Source organism: Schistocerca nitens, chromosome 6, assembly GCF_023898315.1.
Source record: "Schistocerca nitens isolate TAMUIC-IGC-003100 chromosome 6, iqSchNite1.1, whole genome shotgun sequence".
NCBI lineage: Eukaryota > Metazoa > Arthropoda > Insecta > Orthoptera > Acrididae > Schistocerca > Schistocerca nitens.
Genome location: NC_064619.1, coordinates 725,162,972 through 725,175,883, shown reverse-complemented (window position 1 = coordinate 725,175,883; position 12,912 = coordinate 725,162,972). Strand labels below are relative to the sequence as shown.

General features: G+C 41.1%; 1 protein-coding gene across 1 annotated transcript in view; it reads left to right on the top strand.

Moving 5' to 3' along the window:
* The window catches only part of LOC126263590 (uncharacterized), a 96,229-nt gene extending 84,177 nt beyond the window's left edge, over window positions 1–12,052 (top strand). Inside the window, exon 4 of the mRNA XM_049960683.1 lies at window positions 11,901–12,052. Within this exon, the coding sequence (XP_049816640.1) occupies window positions 11,901–12,052 (152 nt within the window). The remainder of the gene's footprint in view (window positions 1–11,900) is intronic.
* Window positions 12,053–12,912: the final 860 nt, after the last annotated feature.

Here is a 12,912-nt window from a genome sequence, read left to right as displayed (position 1 = left end):
GTAACGTTTGGAAACCGCACGGAGAGAGTAGTCTGGTGTTCGGAGCTCCTGCGGACGTAACGGTGCACCGCCTGCCACTTTAGACCAGTGTAACATGGTCGGAATCGCCGAGGTGGCGATGAGGCCAACAGCGGATTGCCTTCAATAGCTCTCTGGGCTGTCAGTTACGATTTTCGTTTTTTCTATACTTGGCACGACACAAGTCGGGAAAGGAGTCCCATTTTTAAACGCATTTTCCGTGTGTTATTCCATTTATTCGAGACGTTTTTAATGCGCCATTTTGTAATTAATGACCAAACTTTATGAGCAGTTAATGGCGAATGTGGAAAAACCTTCTACTTACGATTTCTTTGTAGTCCAGATTCGCCGTTAACTCTGTATTTAGATCGACCATAAATCATAAAATGCGCGTGGTTACATGCTACAGTAAAGACAACAGAATTATGCAGCACCTAACACATCGAGAAAACTGTGTAATACACCCAAACCTCACTTGAAAATGGGAATCACTTCCCGCAATGCATTGCGCAAAAGATAAATATAAAGAAAACAGTTTCTCGAAGCAGAAAAAAATAGTTTTATAAAAAAAACGAAATGTTTTTACAGTCTCACGCTTTCTCCAACAATTTCTAGTGTATAAAATCAAGCCGGCCGTAGTGGCCGTGCGGTTCTAGGCGCTTCAGTCCGGAACCACGAGACTGCTACGGTTGCAGGTTCGAATCCTGCCTCGGGCATGGATGTGTGTGATGTCCTTAGGTTAGTTAGGTTTAAATAGTTCTAAGTTCTAGGGGACTGATGACCTCAGAAGTTAAGTCCCATAGTAGTCAGAGCCATTTGAACCAGTTTGATAAAATCAAACTCTTTTTGTGAAGGATTTGGTACGGCTAAAGCTGCTTACTGTCCTGTGGGTTTTCCGGCGCTAGCAGACAAAAAAAAGTACATAACAAATTATGTCCCTAGGTTTAAATCCTGTACGAGCAAAATCATTTCCGTCCCACTCCATCTCCCAGCAGCCTTTTTTGTAAGGCCCTTTTCAGACGTTAGATGATATCCTATACCGTATAGGAGAACTGAGTAACATTCTCAGCTCAAAGTACAGTTAATGACACATTTTTCAAACCAGCAAAAAATATCATACTCCCTTGACGCACATTGTACCCTACTAGAGTTAAGTACGCTTCGTATCAACCAGACCTTCCTCATTTACCAAAGCTCGTGCTGTTCCAGAAATTTCTCTCGCTCAGAACTCAAAATGTCATAGAATATAATTTTGTTCACCTATATATACATTTTGTACCTTCTATAATAATTATTATTATTATAATAATAATAATAATTATTATTATCAGCAGCAGAAGTAGCAGAAGCAGTAGTAGTCGTAGCAGTAGCAACGCAAGGTTCTACATCATTAGTCGTTAATCATTGCTGTTGTTCACATTGTCCTTGGATGCATTCCATTGTTTCAAGTGAATTGTTAATTCCTATAATATCACGTTATTGATAAGTATTCATGACATTAGAATTATTGTTTTTCTCAAGAAACTAGTCTGTAAAAAATGCTGTTTGTATAAAATTTTGGCCCGATGTAAGGCACTAATCTGATAAGGTTAAATAAATATAATCTATAAATAATCCGAGCCACACCACACTGCAACAACTGGTGGTATGGAGGTTTTTCTTATCCGGTGGATCTACATTTACACTATAGAGGTTTAAACATCGACTGATACCTGGAGTTATAGATGCGACCACATTACTAATTCAATAAAAGTTGTTTCTTTCTAACATTTAGGAGCTTCCTAACCAGCTTGGATGACAGTACTAAACTCATCCATATTTTTGTATACTGTACTTCAGAATCTACATGAAACTAGGCGTTATTTATGAAAGCGTTTAGATTCGTATTAGCGTTGAAAGTATATTTATTATTTATTTTTAACAGTTCTTTTATAAAGGACTTACGGCAACAAATGAAGACGGCCATCAGGTGGCATCAGAGTATGAAAACAGAGCAGACGTACTTAGCGTATTTTACGGACTATAGTAGTAGTATGGTATTTTGCCTTACGGCAGGTCTTGTCATGGATTAAGCCTCTTCCACTTTTGTCTGTCCGTAGCCAGTCTTTTCATTTCTGAATATTTGTCTCCTTTGATACTGTCCAGCATTTGATGTCATCTTTTCCTTCATCCCATTTTCCCCCCACCATTCCTTCCATTCGTTCCTTCAATAAACAGTCCCTCCACAAACAATGTACAATCCAGTTCCGTTTACTCTTTCTGATGTCCTTCAGCATGTTTCTTTCTACTCCAACCCTTCTTAATATTTCTTCATTCCTTACTCGGTCTTCCCATTTCACATTTTCCGTTCTTCCCCATATCCACATCTCTAGTACCTCCAATCTTCTTTCATCTTCCTTCCTCAATGTCCAGGTCTCCGCACCACACATTGCAACGCTCCAGATGTAACATTTGGCAAGTCTTTTCCTCAGATCTTTGTTTGGTGGTCCGCAAAGCAATTTCTGTTTCCTCTTGAATACTTCTTTTGCCATTGAAATTCTCTTCCTAGTTTCTTTTGAGCAATACATATCATTCATTATTACACTTCCCAAGTACCTGAAGTTATTCACTTGCTCTGTTTCCTCTCCTCCTATTTTCATATGGCGTTTTCTCTCCCTTCCTCCAATTACCATGATTGTCGTTTTCTTCTTGTTAATCTTCATTCCATATTCTTCTAATGTTGTGTTTAGATCATCTAACATTTGTTTCATCTCTCTTGCACCCTCTGCCATTACAACCATGTCGTCTGCAAATCGTATATACTCCACACTCCGACCTCCTACACAAACTCCCCTCCTTCCATCAAAACTTTCATTAATAATTTCCTCCAGATAGATATTGAACAGTGTTGGTGATAAACAACAACCTTGTCTTACACCTCTTCCCAGTTCATTTCTTCACTTACCACATCTATTCTTACTCTTTCTCTCTGGTTCAAATATAAAATTCTAATTAGTCTTCTGTCCCTCCAGTCAACTCCATGTTTCCTTAGGATTTCCATTAATTTGTCCCATCTGACACAGTCAAAAGCCTTCTCAAGATCAATGAACACAACATATCCCTTCCTTTTCTTCCCCTTGTATCTCTCCCCTATCACTCTCAGTCGCCCAATCGCACCTGTAGGTCCCACCCCCTCGCCTGAAACCAAATGTTTCATCTCCTATTACGCAATTCAGCTTTCCATATAGCCTTCTGTTGACCGTCCTCAGCAAGAATTTGGCTGCATGCGATATCATACTCAATGTTCTGTTTCTCACACTTTTTGCTGCTCTTTTTCTTTTCTATAGGTATTAAGATACTTTCTGTAAAGTCCTATGGCCATTTTCCTGTCTTGTATATTTGATCACACAATTCAGTCCACTCCCTTTTCCCTTCTTTCCCCAATGACTAACAGTTCCGCAGGAATCTCATCAATTCCCATTGCCTTTCCATTTTTCATCTGCTTTATAGATACGTCAATCTCACTAGTTAGTATTGCATTTCCTTTGTCATCATCTGCAACTTTATTTTATTCTTCACTCGGTCAGCTGTCTGCGGCGTATAGCCATTCTATATAGTCTTCCCATCTTCTCATTATTTCTTGGGGTTCACTCACCATTTTACCATCTGCTGCCTCTACTTTCTTTATTCCTTCCTTTACTCCTTACAGACTATAAGATGCACTTTTTTCTTCCAAAAATTGCCTCCTAAATTCAGGTGCGTCGTGTACTCTAAATTAATATAAAAAGGTCCACCGTTTGATTTAATACTCCGGCTAATCTTAAAAAAGGCCAAATATTCGATGCCGTTGCAAACCTATCTCTATCTGGTAACAATGGATTCAACTGACCGCAGCAGTGCACGATGCGACGTACATGAGTTGCGGGGATTCACAAGCTTGCTAACAATGTCTAGCCTATGATGCGTCATTGGAGTCTACGGTGCCTATGAACTTGAACTGAACATGATTTTTGTTATCGGTAACAGTCCGATATTTATGTTAGTAGCTAGTTTCGTAATGGAAAAAAATAAGAGGTATTCGTATGATGCAGGCTATAAATTGAAAGTAATAGCGTGGGCAGAAGAACTTGGAAACAGAGCAGCTGAGCGGCACTTCGGCCCTGCACCAACGGAAAAAACCATTCGCGATTGGCTGGCTAATAAAGAAGATATGACGAAAAATGAGGAAGACTAAATGTGCAAATAAGGGGACTGAATGCAAAATGGCCAAAACTAGAAGATGACAAATTGAAACGGATTCAAGGACAGCGTCAAAATGGCATTGGAATTAATACAAAAATGATTCAAATACACGCTGGTGAGATAGCGCTACAGTGGATCGTAACAGGCTTTTAGGGTGGAGTTGGTTGGTGCTACAGGTTTCTGAAGTGTCATGAACTTACTACGTGAAGCGAAACCAAAATATCTCAGAAAATACCACAAGAGTACGAAGAGAAAATATTATCTTCCCATAGCGTTATTATTCAACATCGAAAGAGAGTTATGTGGAACTAAGCCAAATAGCAAATATGGACGAAAATCCTCTGACATTTTATGTGTCGGGTAACAGAACTGTTTTCAGGAAAGATCCTAGAACTGTAACTACAATCACAAATTGGCATGAAAAAATGCACTACATTGTTGTCCTTTCGCGTTGTGCTGACAGCACTAAACTTCATCCAGTGATAATTTTAAAACGCAAAACAATGCCAAAACCTTCTGAAATACAGCCAGATGTTGATGCTCACGTACATGAGAAGAGCTGAATGGAAGAGGCTGGTATGAAACTGTGGATTAACAGAGTGCGGGAGAGAAGGATAGGTGCTTTATAGAAGAGGAGTTCTCTTCTTGTGCTAGATCAGTTTAGTAGGCATTTGAAAATCCTGTGAGAGAGACACTGAGACAGGGAAATACAGAGCTTGCTGTTATTCCGGGAGCCTTACGTCACAATTACCTCCTCTTGGTGTCTCGAAAAATGAACCATTTAAAGTGTACGTGAGAGAGGAATTGAGTAAATGGATGATGGATGAAACACAACATGAATTCAAGAAGAAGAGAGCTTTAAAACGACCTACAGTGAAATAAGTGTGTCAGAGATGAAACAGTAAGGGTCTAGAGTGAGAGAAGACATTAGGCGTTAAATCTTTCAAGAAATGCTACATCAGTAACGCTGTAGGTGGCAGTGAAGACCATCTTATGCATGAAGAGGGCAACGATGGCGATGAAAAAGAAGAAGAAGGAGTAGAAAGTACTGATGACGATTTTTTTTTTCTGGTCAGGTGGTTTTATAAACTAAGAATTTCTGTTTTGCCTGGTTTTGCAATCTAATAATTAAAAGTGGTAAGACTGTTATTTTTTAAAAAAGTACTTAAAAATTAAGGTGCTTCTTATAGTCCGTAGCGCTTATAGTCCGTAAGATACAGTCTCATAAAGGTATCTACAATAACTATAAAATTGCTTTCTCCTTATACCAATCTTCATATCTGTGACAGCGTACGACAGGTGTGCCTGAAGCTGACAAATTTTGCTACGTCCGCTTTGTTTCGCTGCTGTCGTCTGTTGTTGTAAGCCTTATACAGCGACATTAAAGAACTGTTACAAATTTTTAAACAAGCTGTCTGTCAGCAATAAGAAGACTCAGAATGCTGTTGTAAATAACGGTTGTGTTTTTACAATCAGAAGTGCAAGCATTTAGCAATGTAACATGATCTGGACAGGAAAGGCTAAACTTTAGGAAGAGACAATGATTATTGAACCATCAGTGTCCATAGTCGTCATCAAAACGGGGGGGGGGGGGGGGGGGGGGTCTTGGAGAGCAAGAGGAGTAACCTCCTCCGCCTGAGGAATCGTAAGTGTCGAGTTTTCATTCATTACAGAATTTTCAGAGACTTCTAGAAGATATTTGCCGTTATTTCGCTAAACCTCTCGTAAAGCAAATTGTAGCGTTTCGTTGCTGATCGCAGACAGTACTACACAGTAACAATTTTCATAATATAAGAAGTATTCAATGCACTGTGGGTAATGCCCGATCAACAGGAACTTTCATGCGTTGAGCGAAAATAATAGTGCATTGAGAATGGCTAGCTCCTAGCCGATAACTAGATCTGCGTAATAAAATTTAAAAAGGACGACAGATTGCTACAATCTATAATTTACAAGTAAATATAAGAAGGTGTAACTTGAAGATAAACATGAAATCATCCTAAGCTTTTAAGTGTAAAGAGCAATATACCTATAACAACAACTAAGTAGATAACTATCGGTCATCTGCGATATAACAAGCTTTTTTTGTCACACATAAAACTGAGTTCTTTTAGCATGGCACGTCTCGAAACTGACCAAGGCATATGCATGAACAATGGCAATTACAGAGTCTTGCTCCCCACCTCCCGGATAAATTTCTGCGGACGCCCATGCCAGTGTGGTCGGTTTGTAATTTCCAGTGAAAAATAATTTAATTCTACGTCAGTTACAATGTTTTCGCACTAACCTTTACGTGTTTAGATCGCTACAACAGCGTAACTGTTGTTAGTGGAAAGCAGTGGCGATTTCACGGAGCATCGTATGAAGTTGTTAGTTGGTTAGGTTGCGACTAACACTATTAATAATTAATGAGTTTCCTGAAGAATTTATATATGTGACATAACAAAAGGTTTAAAGGTGTAGAAGGTACTTACTGCGTAGGAAAAACTACTTGTGCTCCGTTACGGGGCTGAAATTCGCATATGTCGTGGTCACATAGCAAAGAAGTTACATTTTTTACCACAGCAACACAGCAAACAGAATGCGCACTACAGCCTACCACACACAGTCGCGAGCATTTTCTTATAGTTTGCGACAGCAGCGCTACAAGCGGACAACACGCTATGCCTCTGAATACAATATTGGATAAGTGCGAATAGTATAGACTATACTGATTTGTAACCTAGTTTTCCAATAGGGAGCGTATGTCATACCATAAAAATCGACAGTAACTAAAAAATGACACCATATTTCTCTTTCTTCATTTTCCTGTTGACGATGGGACGTATGAAACGGCACACTGAACTACAGTTTATTTACGGTTCACTAGATATTTCTGAACGTCGTTTTCTTTTAAAATGAAAAAAAGAGACAGCAGAAGACCTGACCCTCTGCAGAGGGGTAATTATCTGCTCCACAACGTGAAGTTTTGTTCATTACACTTCGAGTCAAATCAGTGAATGTGGAACGTAGGAAACCTATACGGAATGCAATACCGACACTACTGGCCATTAAAACTGCTACACCAAGAAGAAATGATATGATAAACGGGTAATCATTGGACAAATATATTATACTAGACTGCACGCAATTTGGGTGCATAGATCCTGAGAAATCAGTACCCAGAACAACCACCTCTGGCCGTAATAACGGCCTCGATACGCCTGGGCATTGAGTCAAACAAAGCTTGGATGGCGTGTACAGGTACAGCTGCCCATGCAGCTTCAACACGATACCACAGTTCATCAAGAGTAGTGACTGGCGTATTGTGACGAGCCAGTTGCTCGGCCACCTTTGACCAGACGTTTTCAATTGGTGAGAGATCTGGAGAAGGTGCTGGCCAGGGCAGCAGTCGAACATTTTCTGTATCCAGAAAGGCCCGTACATGACCTGCAACATGCGGTCGTGCATTATCCTACTGAAATGTAGGGTTTCGCAGGGATCGAATGAAGGGTAGAGCCACGTGTCGTAACACATCTGAAATGTAACGTACACTGTTCAAAGTGCCGTCAATGCAATCAAGAGGTGACCGAGACGTGTAACCAATGGCACCCCATACCACCACGCCGGGTCATACGCCAGTATGGCGATGACGAATACACGCTTCCAATGTGCGTTCACCGCAATGTCGCCAAACACGAATGCGACCATCATGTTGCTGTAAATGGAACCTGGATTCATCGGAAAAAAATGACGATTTGCCATTCGTCCACCCAGGTTCGTCGTTGAGTACACCATCGCAGGCGCTCCTGTTGTAATGCGGCGTCAAGGGTAACCGTAGCCATTGTCTCCGAGCTGATAGTCCAAACGTCGTCAAACTGTTCGTGCAGATGGTTGTTGTCTTGCAAACGTCCCCATCTGTTGACTCAGGGATCGAGACGTGGCTGCACGATCAGTTACAGCCATGCGGATAAGATGCCTGTCATCTCGACTGTTAGTGATATGAGGCCGTTGGGATCCAGCACGGCGTTCTGTATTACCCTCCTGAACCCACCGATTCCATATTCTGCTAACAGTCATTGGATCTCGACCAACGCGAGGAGCAATGTCGCGATACTATAAACCGTAATCGCGATAGGCTACAATCCGACCTTTATCAAAGTCGGAAACTTGATGGTACGCATTTCTCCTCCTTACGTTTCACCAGGCAACGCCGGACAACTGCAGTTTGTGTAAGAGAAATCGGTTGGAAACTTTACTAATGTCAGCACGTTGTAGGTGTCGCCACCGGCGCCAACCTTGTGTGAATGCTCTGAAAAGCTAATCAATCATTTGCATATCACAGCATTTTCTTCCTGTCGGCTAAATTTCGCGTCTGTAGCACGTCAGCTTCGTGGTGTAGCAATTTTAATTTACCAGTATCTAACGTTCTGCGTGGTGTCTGTCTGTTCTAAGTCGTGTCTCCCAACCACTTTCGCGCAACGACGCTCTGAGCGTGTTTTTTTAGGGAATTGACTACTTTGAACCTGGGACCTGTTGCTGGTAAGGAGACGCCAGACCACACATGATATGTAGAGTTCAGAAGAGTTCAGTGAGACTAGCGATGATATAACCAAATACTTAATGATTTCAGCGTCAGCTCCACTGCACTCCCTGTAAAAGAATCTTAATACTAACTAAATTTAGTGGAAGGGGTTCAAGGCTTTCCTATTTTTAGTTAGCTGGTAAAATAACGTCGAAAAAGCAGTTAAGTTTACCATTGGAAATTTAATTCTACTCACAAAACATTGTTTATAAATTGCACTATTGATAAAAGGAAATGTTTTCATACAGGATGATAAAAACCAACTGCCGGCCGGAGTGGCCGTGCGGGTCTAGGCGCTACAGTCTGGAGCCGAGCGACCGCTACGGTCGCAGGTTCGAATCCTGCCTCGGGCATGGATGTGTGTGATGTCCTTAGGTTAGTTAGGTTTAATTAGTTCTAAGTTCTAGGCGGCTGATGACCTAAGAAGTTAAGTCGCATAGTGCTCAGAGCCATTTGAGCCATTTTAAAAACCAACTGCGTTCAACAAAAATGTGAATGAATATACCCTGAATGGGTTTCCAAGTTCTACAATGGATCGAAGGATTACCTATGCCATATCACATCTATAATCTAGGTTTAAATTAAGTTTCACAAAAGAAAAAACTATCGAAATGGTCTACAGTGACCCTCAATTATCTTTAATTACTCATCTAACTTGTCGTAAATTACAGTGGCTGATGTGGTTTCTCAATAATTATATAACAGAAAAATCATCACGTTTCAAATTTTAACTTACGTAGCAAATGTGAATAACATGAGCTTCAATTGACGATCGACACTAGTATTACGCAAAACAGGGGTGTAACAGATGAGAATTCTGCAGTTCTGAGTGAAGCCTTATGCGCTCAAAAATGCGGCATCGCGTGCGTTCATTACCTTGTCGGTGTTCGTCAGGGGTGGCGGTCGGCGCAGCTCCATACAGCTCGCTGTCTCGGAAGCAACTCTCTCCTAACTACTCCTTACTATAATTTACCGAAGTTGATTTAAAAATAACTATCTGGCTGTGTTTTCATCTGACCAGTCAGGGTCTCAATGTTAACCTTCAGCTCCGTCTACAAAAATTCTGTCTATCCAATGAGAAACGTTATACTTTTCGTGGTGGGGCAATGTTTTTAAAGTCTGCAACGTAACAGAGACGCGAAAAAGTCTCACGCTAAAACTCGCAGCTAGTGTGGCCCTTTTAGTGTTATCGTAAGATCTATACTGTTCTTCTGGAGGGCTCTAGCTTTTAACATGGGCTGGGTGGGTGGTCCTGGCGGTTAGCTGGAGACGTGGATGGTCCTGGCGGTTAGCTGGCAACGTGGGTGTCCGTCCCTTATCGTAGGGCCTTCTAGCTTAACACGGTTCTGCTCTCGGCTTCTGTTCTCGTTTCTCCCCTCGGAACTGCGTCTGTCTCACGGTGGGAAGGTATGACATGCATTTAGGCATTCTTGTGTTAGTCTGTGGTATTCCATTTCCTCACTCTTTACTCGTATTACTTTGGTTAATTTAATGTCACGATTTATTCGGAGCTATGTGACATACTACTGGATTTGCTTATCATGTCAGGGTTTTCATGGAAGGTGTTGGATTTGCCTGACACCTTACAAGTTGTGTACATTATTTAACGTATCAAGTGAGCTACCACAATTTTAACTCAAGGAAGAACCACACAGACGTGGTAAGAAAAGGTCAAAAGTAAAAAAAGAACTATTTCCCAATACAGAAGAAACCAAATCCACTATGGTTGCTACATCTGCATCACGATCGACAACAGTCTTCTACACATTCGTTAGACACTATGCAAATTTGTTATGGGTAAGGGGACGTGCTGATCATAGTAACATCAGACAACAGCAGCAATATATGGTTCTCACCCATAAAATATGCGTTTGTTTTCTCTTGATTTCAGCGATAAAAGCTGCAATTATACACGTAAGGGAAAGCATTTCTTTACCAATGAGTTGTAGCTTATGGCACTGAATCAGTGAGATTCAACTGTTTTTACATTCATTTCACGGTCATTCATGCCCCTCGATAATTTACTAATGGGCGGATTCCAAAAATATCATAATTACTTCGTTAATTAGGTAGAAAAATAATTAAAAACGGACGTTACTCTTACGGACTGTTTCTCACCGCTAGGGGCGCCTGTGACGTTAAAGCTCTTAGACAGTAAGAACTTTCACAGCAGTGAGTGCTGGGACTGTATGGTGCGTCAATTTCTTGTGTTGTCAATCGCACGGTGCTATGAAGATTTTGTAAACTTAAATTTTCATTTAATGACAACAGGAACTTATTAAACGCCTCCTGAAATTTGCACAATTGCACGGTTAATAATTTTTGTTCCTGTTCATTTTTTCACGTTAAATAGAAAGTCACAGCTCATACAACATGGTCCATAATGGCATAACTGACATCTGCGATTCCTGGTAGAACTTCGTCTTCGAAGATTAGTGGTATCTAAGCACTAGTGGTATCTAGCACTAAGGCCCACACCTTGTCTAATTTCAATTAGTCATTCTTTTCTGTTGAAGTTGTTTCCTGTGACCTTTCTGTACATCCTAGGACAGCAATTACTGGATCCTGTTAAAACCATTTGATGGTTATCTAGTTCCACAGCATGATCTGCTGCCGTTGAGATATCCGTGTTCTCCTAAAGGCAATTACTCTTGTGTTCCTTAGATCTGCTGTTAATGCTTCTTATCGTTTCTATGTACACCTGACCGCAGGTGTGGCAAGCGGTGGATGTATATCCTTTTCAGTGCTCAGATACGCACACCTTTAAACACTGTGTTCATACTGTGTACTTATAGTAGTCTGCTGATACGACCTGTGTCTATTTACGCGAATGGAAGGAAAACTTTTCCTTTAGTTATTTCTTTTTCTGCAGAAGCACGTCTTACTGAGCTTGTTGAAGATGCTGGTATCTGAATCTTTATAGCCACTGATGATGTCTTCAGCACAGGAAGCCGAAACGCTTAGGCAGAGAAGTATGCCTTGGATCACGGTCTGACGCCCATGAAACAAAAATCACCAATAAGGGACGGGATTGCTCTCAGTTGAAGGAATTAATTTCCTACGAGACGGGAGAATTAAGTGTACTTTCTTATTCCAGATGAAGTCATCAGGAGGGCGGAGAAGAAGAGAGACTGGTTCCTGGAGCAGAACAGCTACACCTCGGACGAGAGCAAGAGGCCACCGGACAACCACTACGCCGACGACTTGTTCGGAGTGTCGGGATCCTTCAAGAAGCTCTCAGTAGACTGACGCCGTTACAGTTAATTTAGTAGACTCTGCTTCCTGGTGACAGAAAATTGTGATACACACGGAGAACCCGATCCCCATCGGCAAAGTTTCTGAGTTTGTTTCTTATATTTTCCGAATAATTCACTGTATTGAACCCATGATGTCCCTTGGTTCCCTTAATTGTATTTCCTTTGATGCTTTCTTACTGTCTTGGTCTTTAGTTCGAAGGCTGGTTTGATACAGCTCTCCGCACTAGTGTATGTTGTGTAAACCTCTCCACCTTTCCATACCTACAGCAACCTATGTCCATCTCAACACTTCCTTCAATTACAAAATCGACGATCCCTTGATACCTCTGTCTGTGTCATTTCAACCGAGCCCTTCTTTTACTTCAATTCTGCTCTTCGTTAATTATGCGTCCTGCCCGCCAAATCTACAGCATTCTTCTATAACACCACACCGCAGACACTTCTTTTCTCTTCTTGTCTGAACATTTAAACCTTCACATTTGAAATGCGTACAAGGCTACACTCCAGACAAATTCATTCAGAAAAGACATCCTAAAAAGGAACTTTATATTCAGTGTTAACAAATTTATCTTTTTCGTAAATGCTTCCCCTGAAACTGTCAGTCGCAATTTTATATTCTCAGTACTTCGACCATCGACAGGTAGTTTACTGCCCAAATAGCAAAACGCATCTACTGCTTTCAGTTTCGTTTCCTAATATAATCCCCTCTGCATCCCCTGATTTAATTCCCTGAACATTAATTCCCGTTACAAGTATCTCCACGATTAACTTTACCGCCTTAATCTCCAGACTGCATTATATCTGTGATAGGTTACAACCGTGTATCACTCGCTCCTAAGGCGCGCAGTCCGG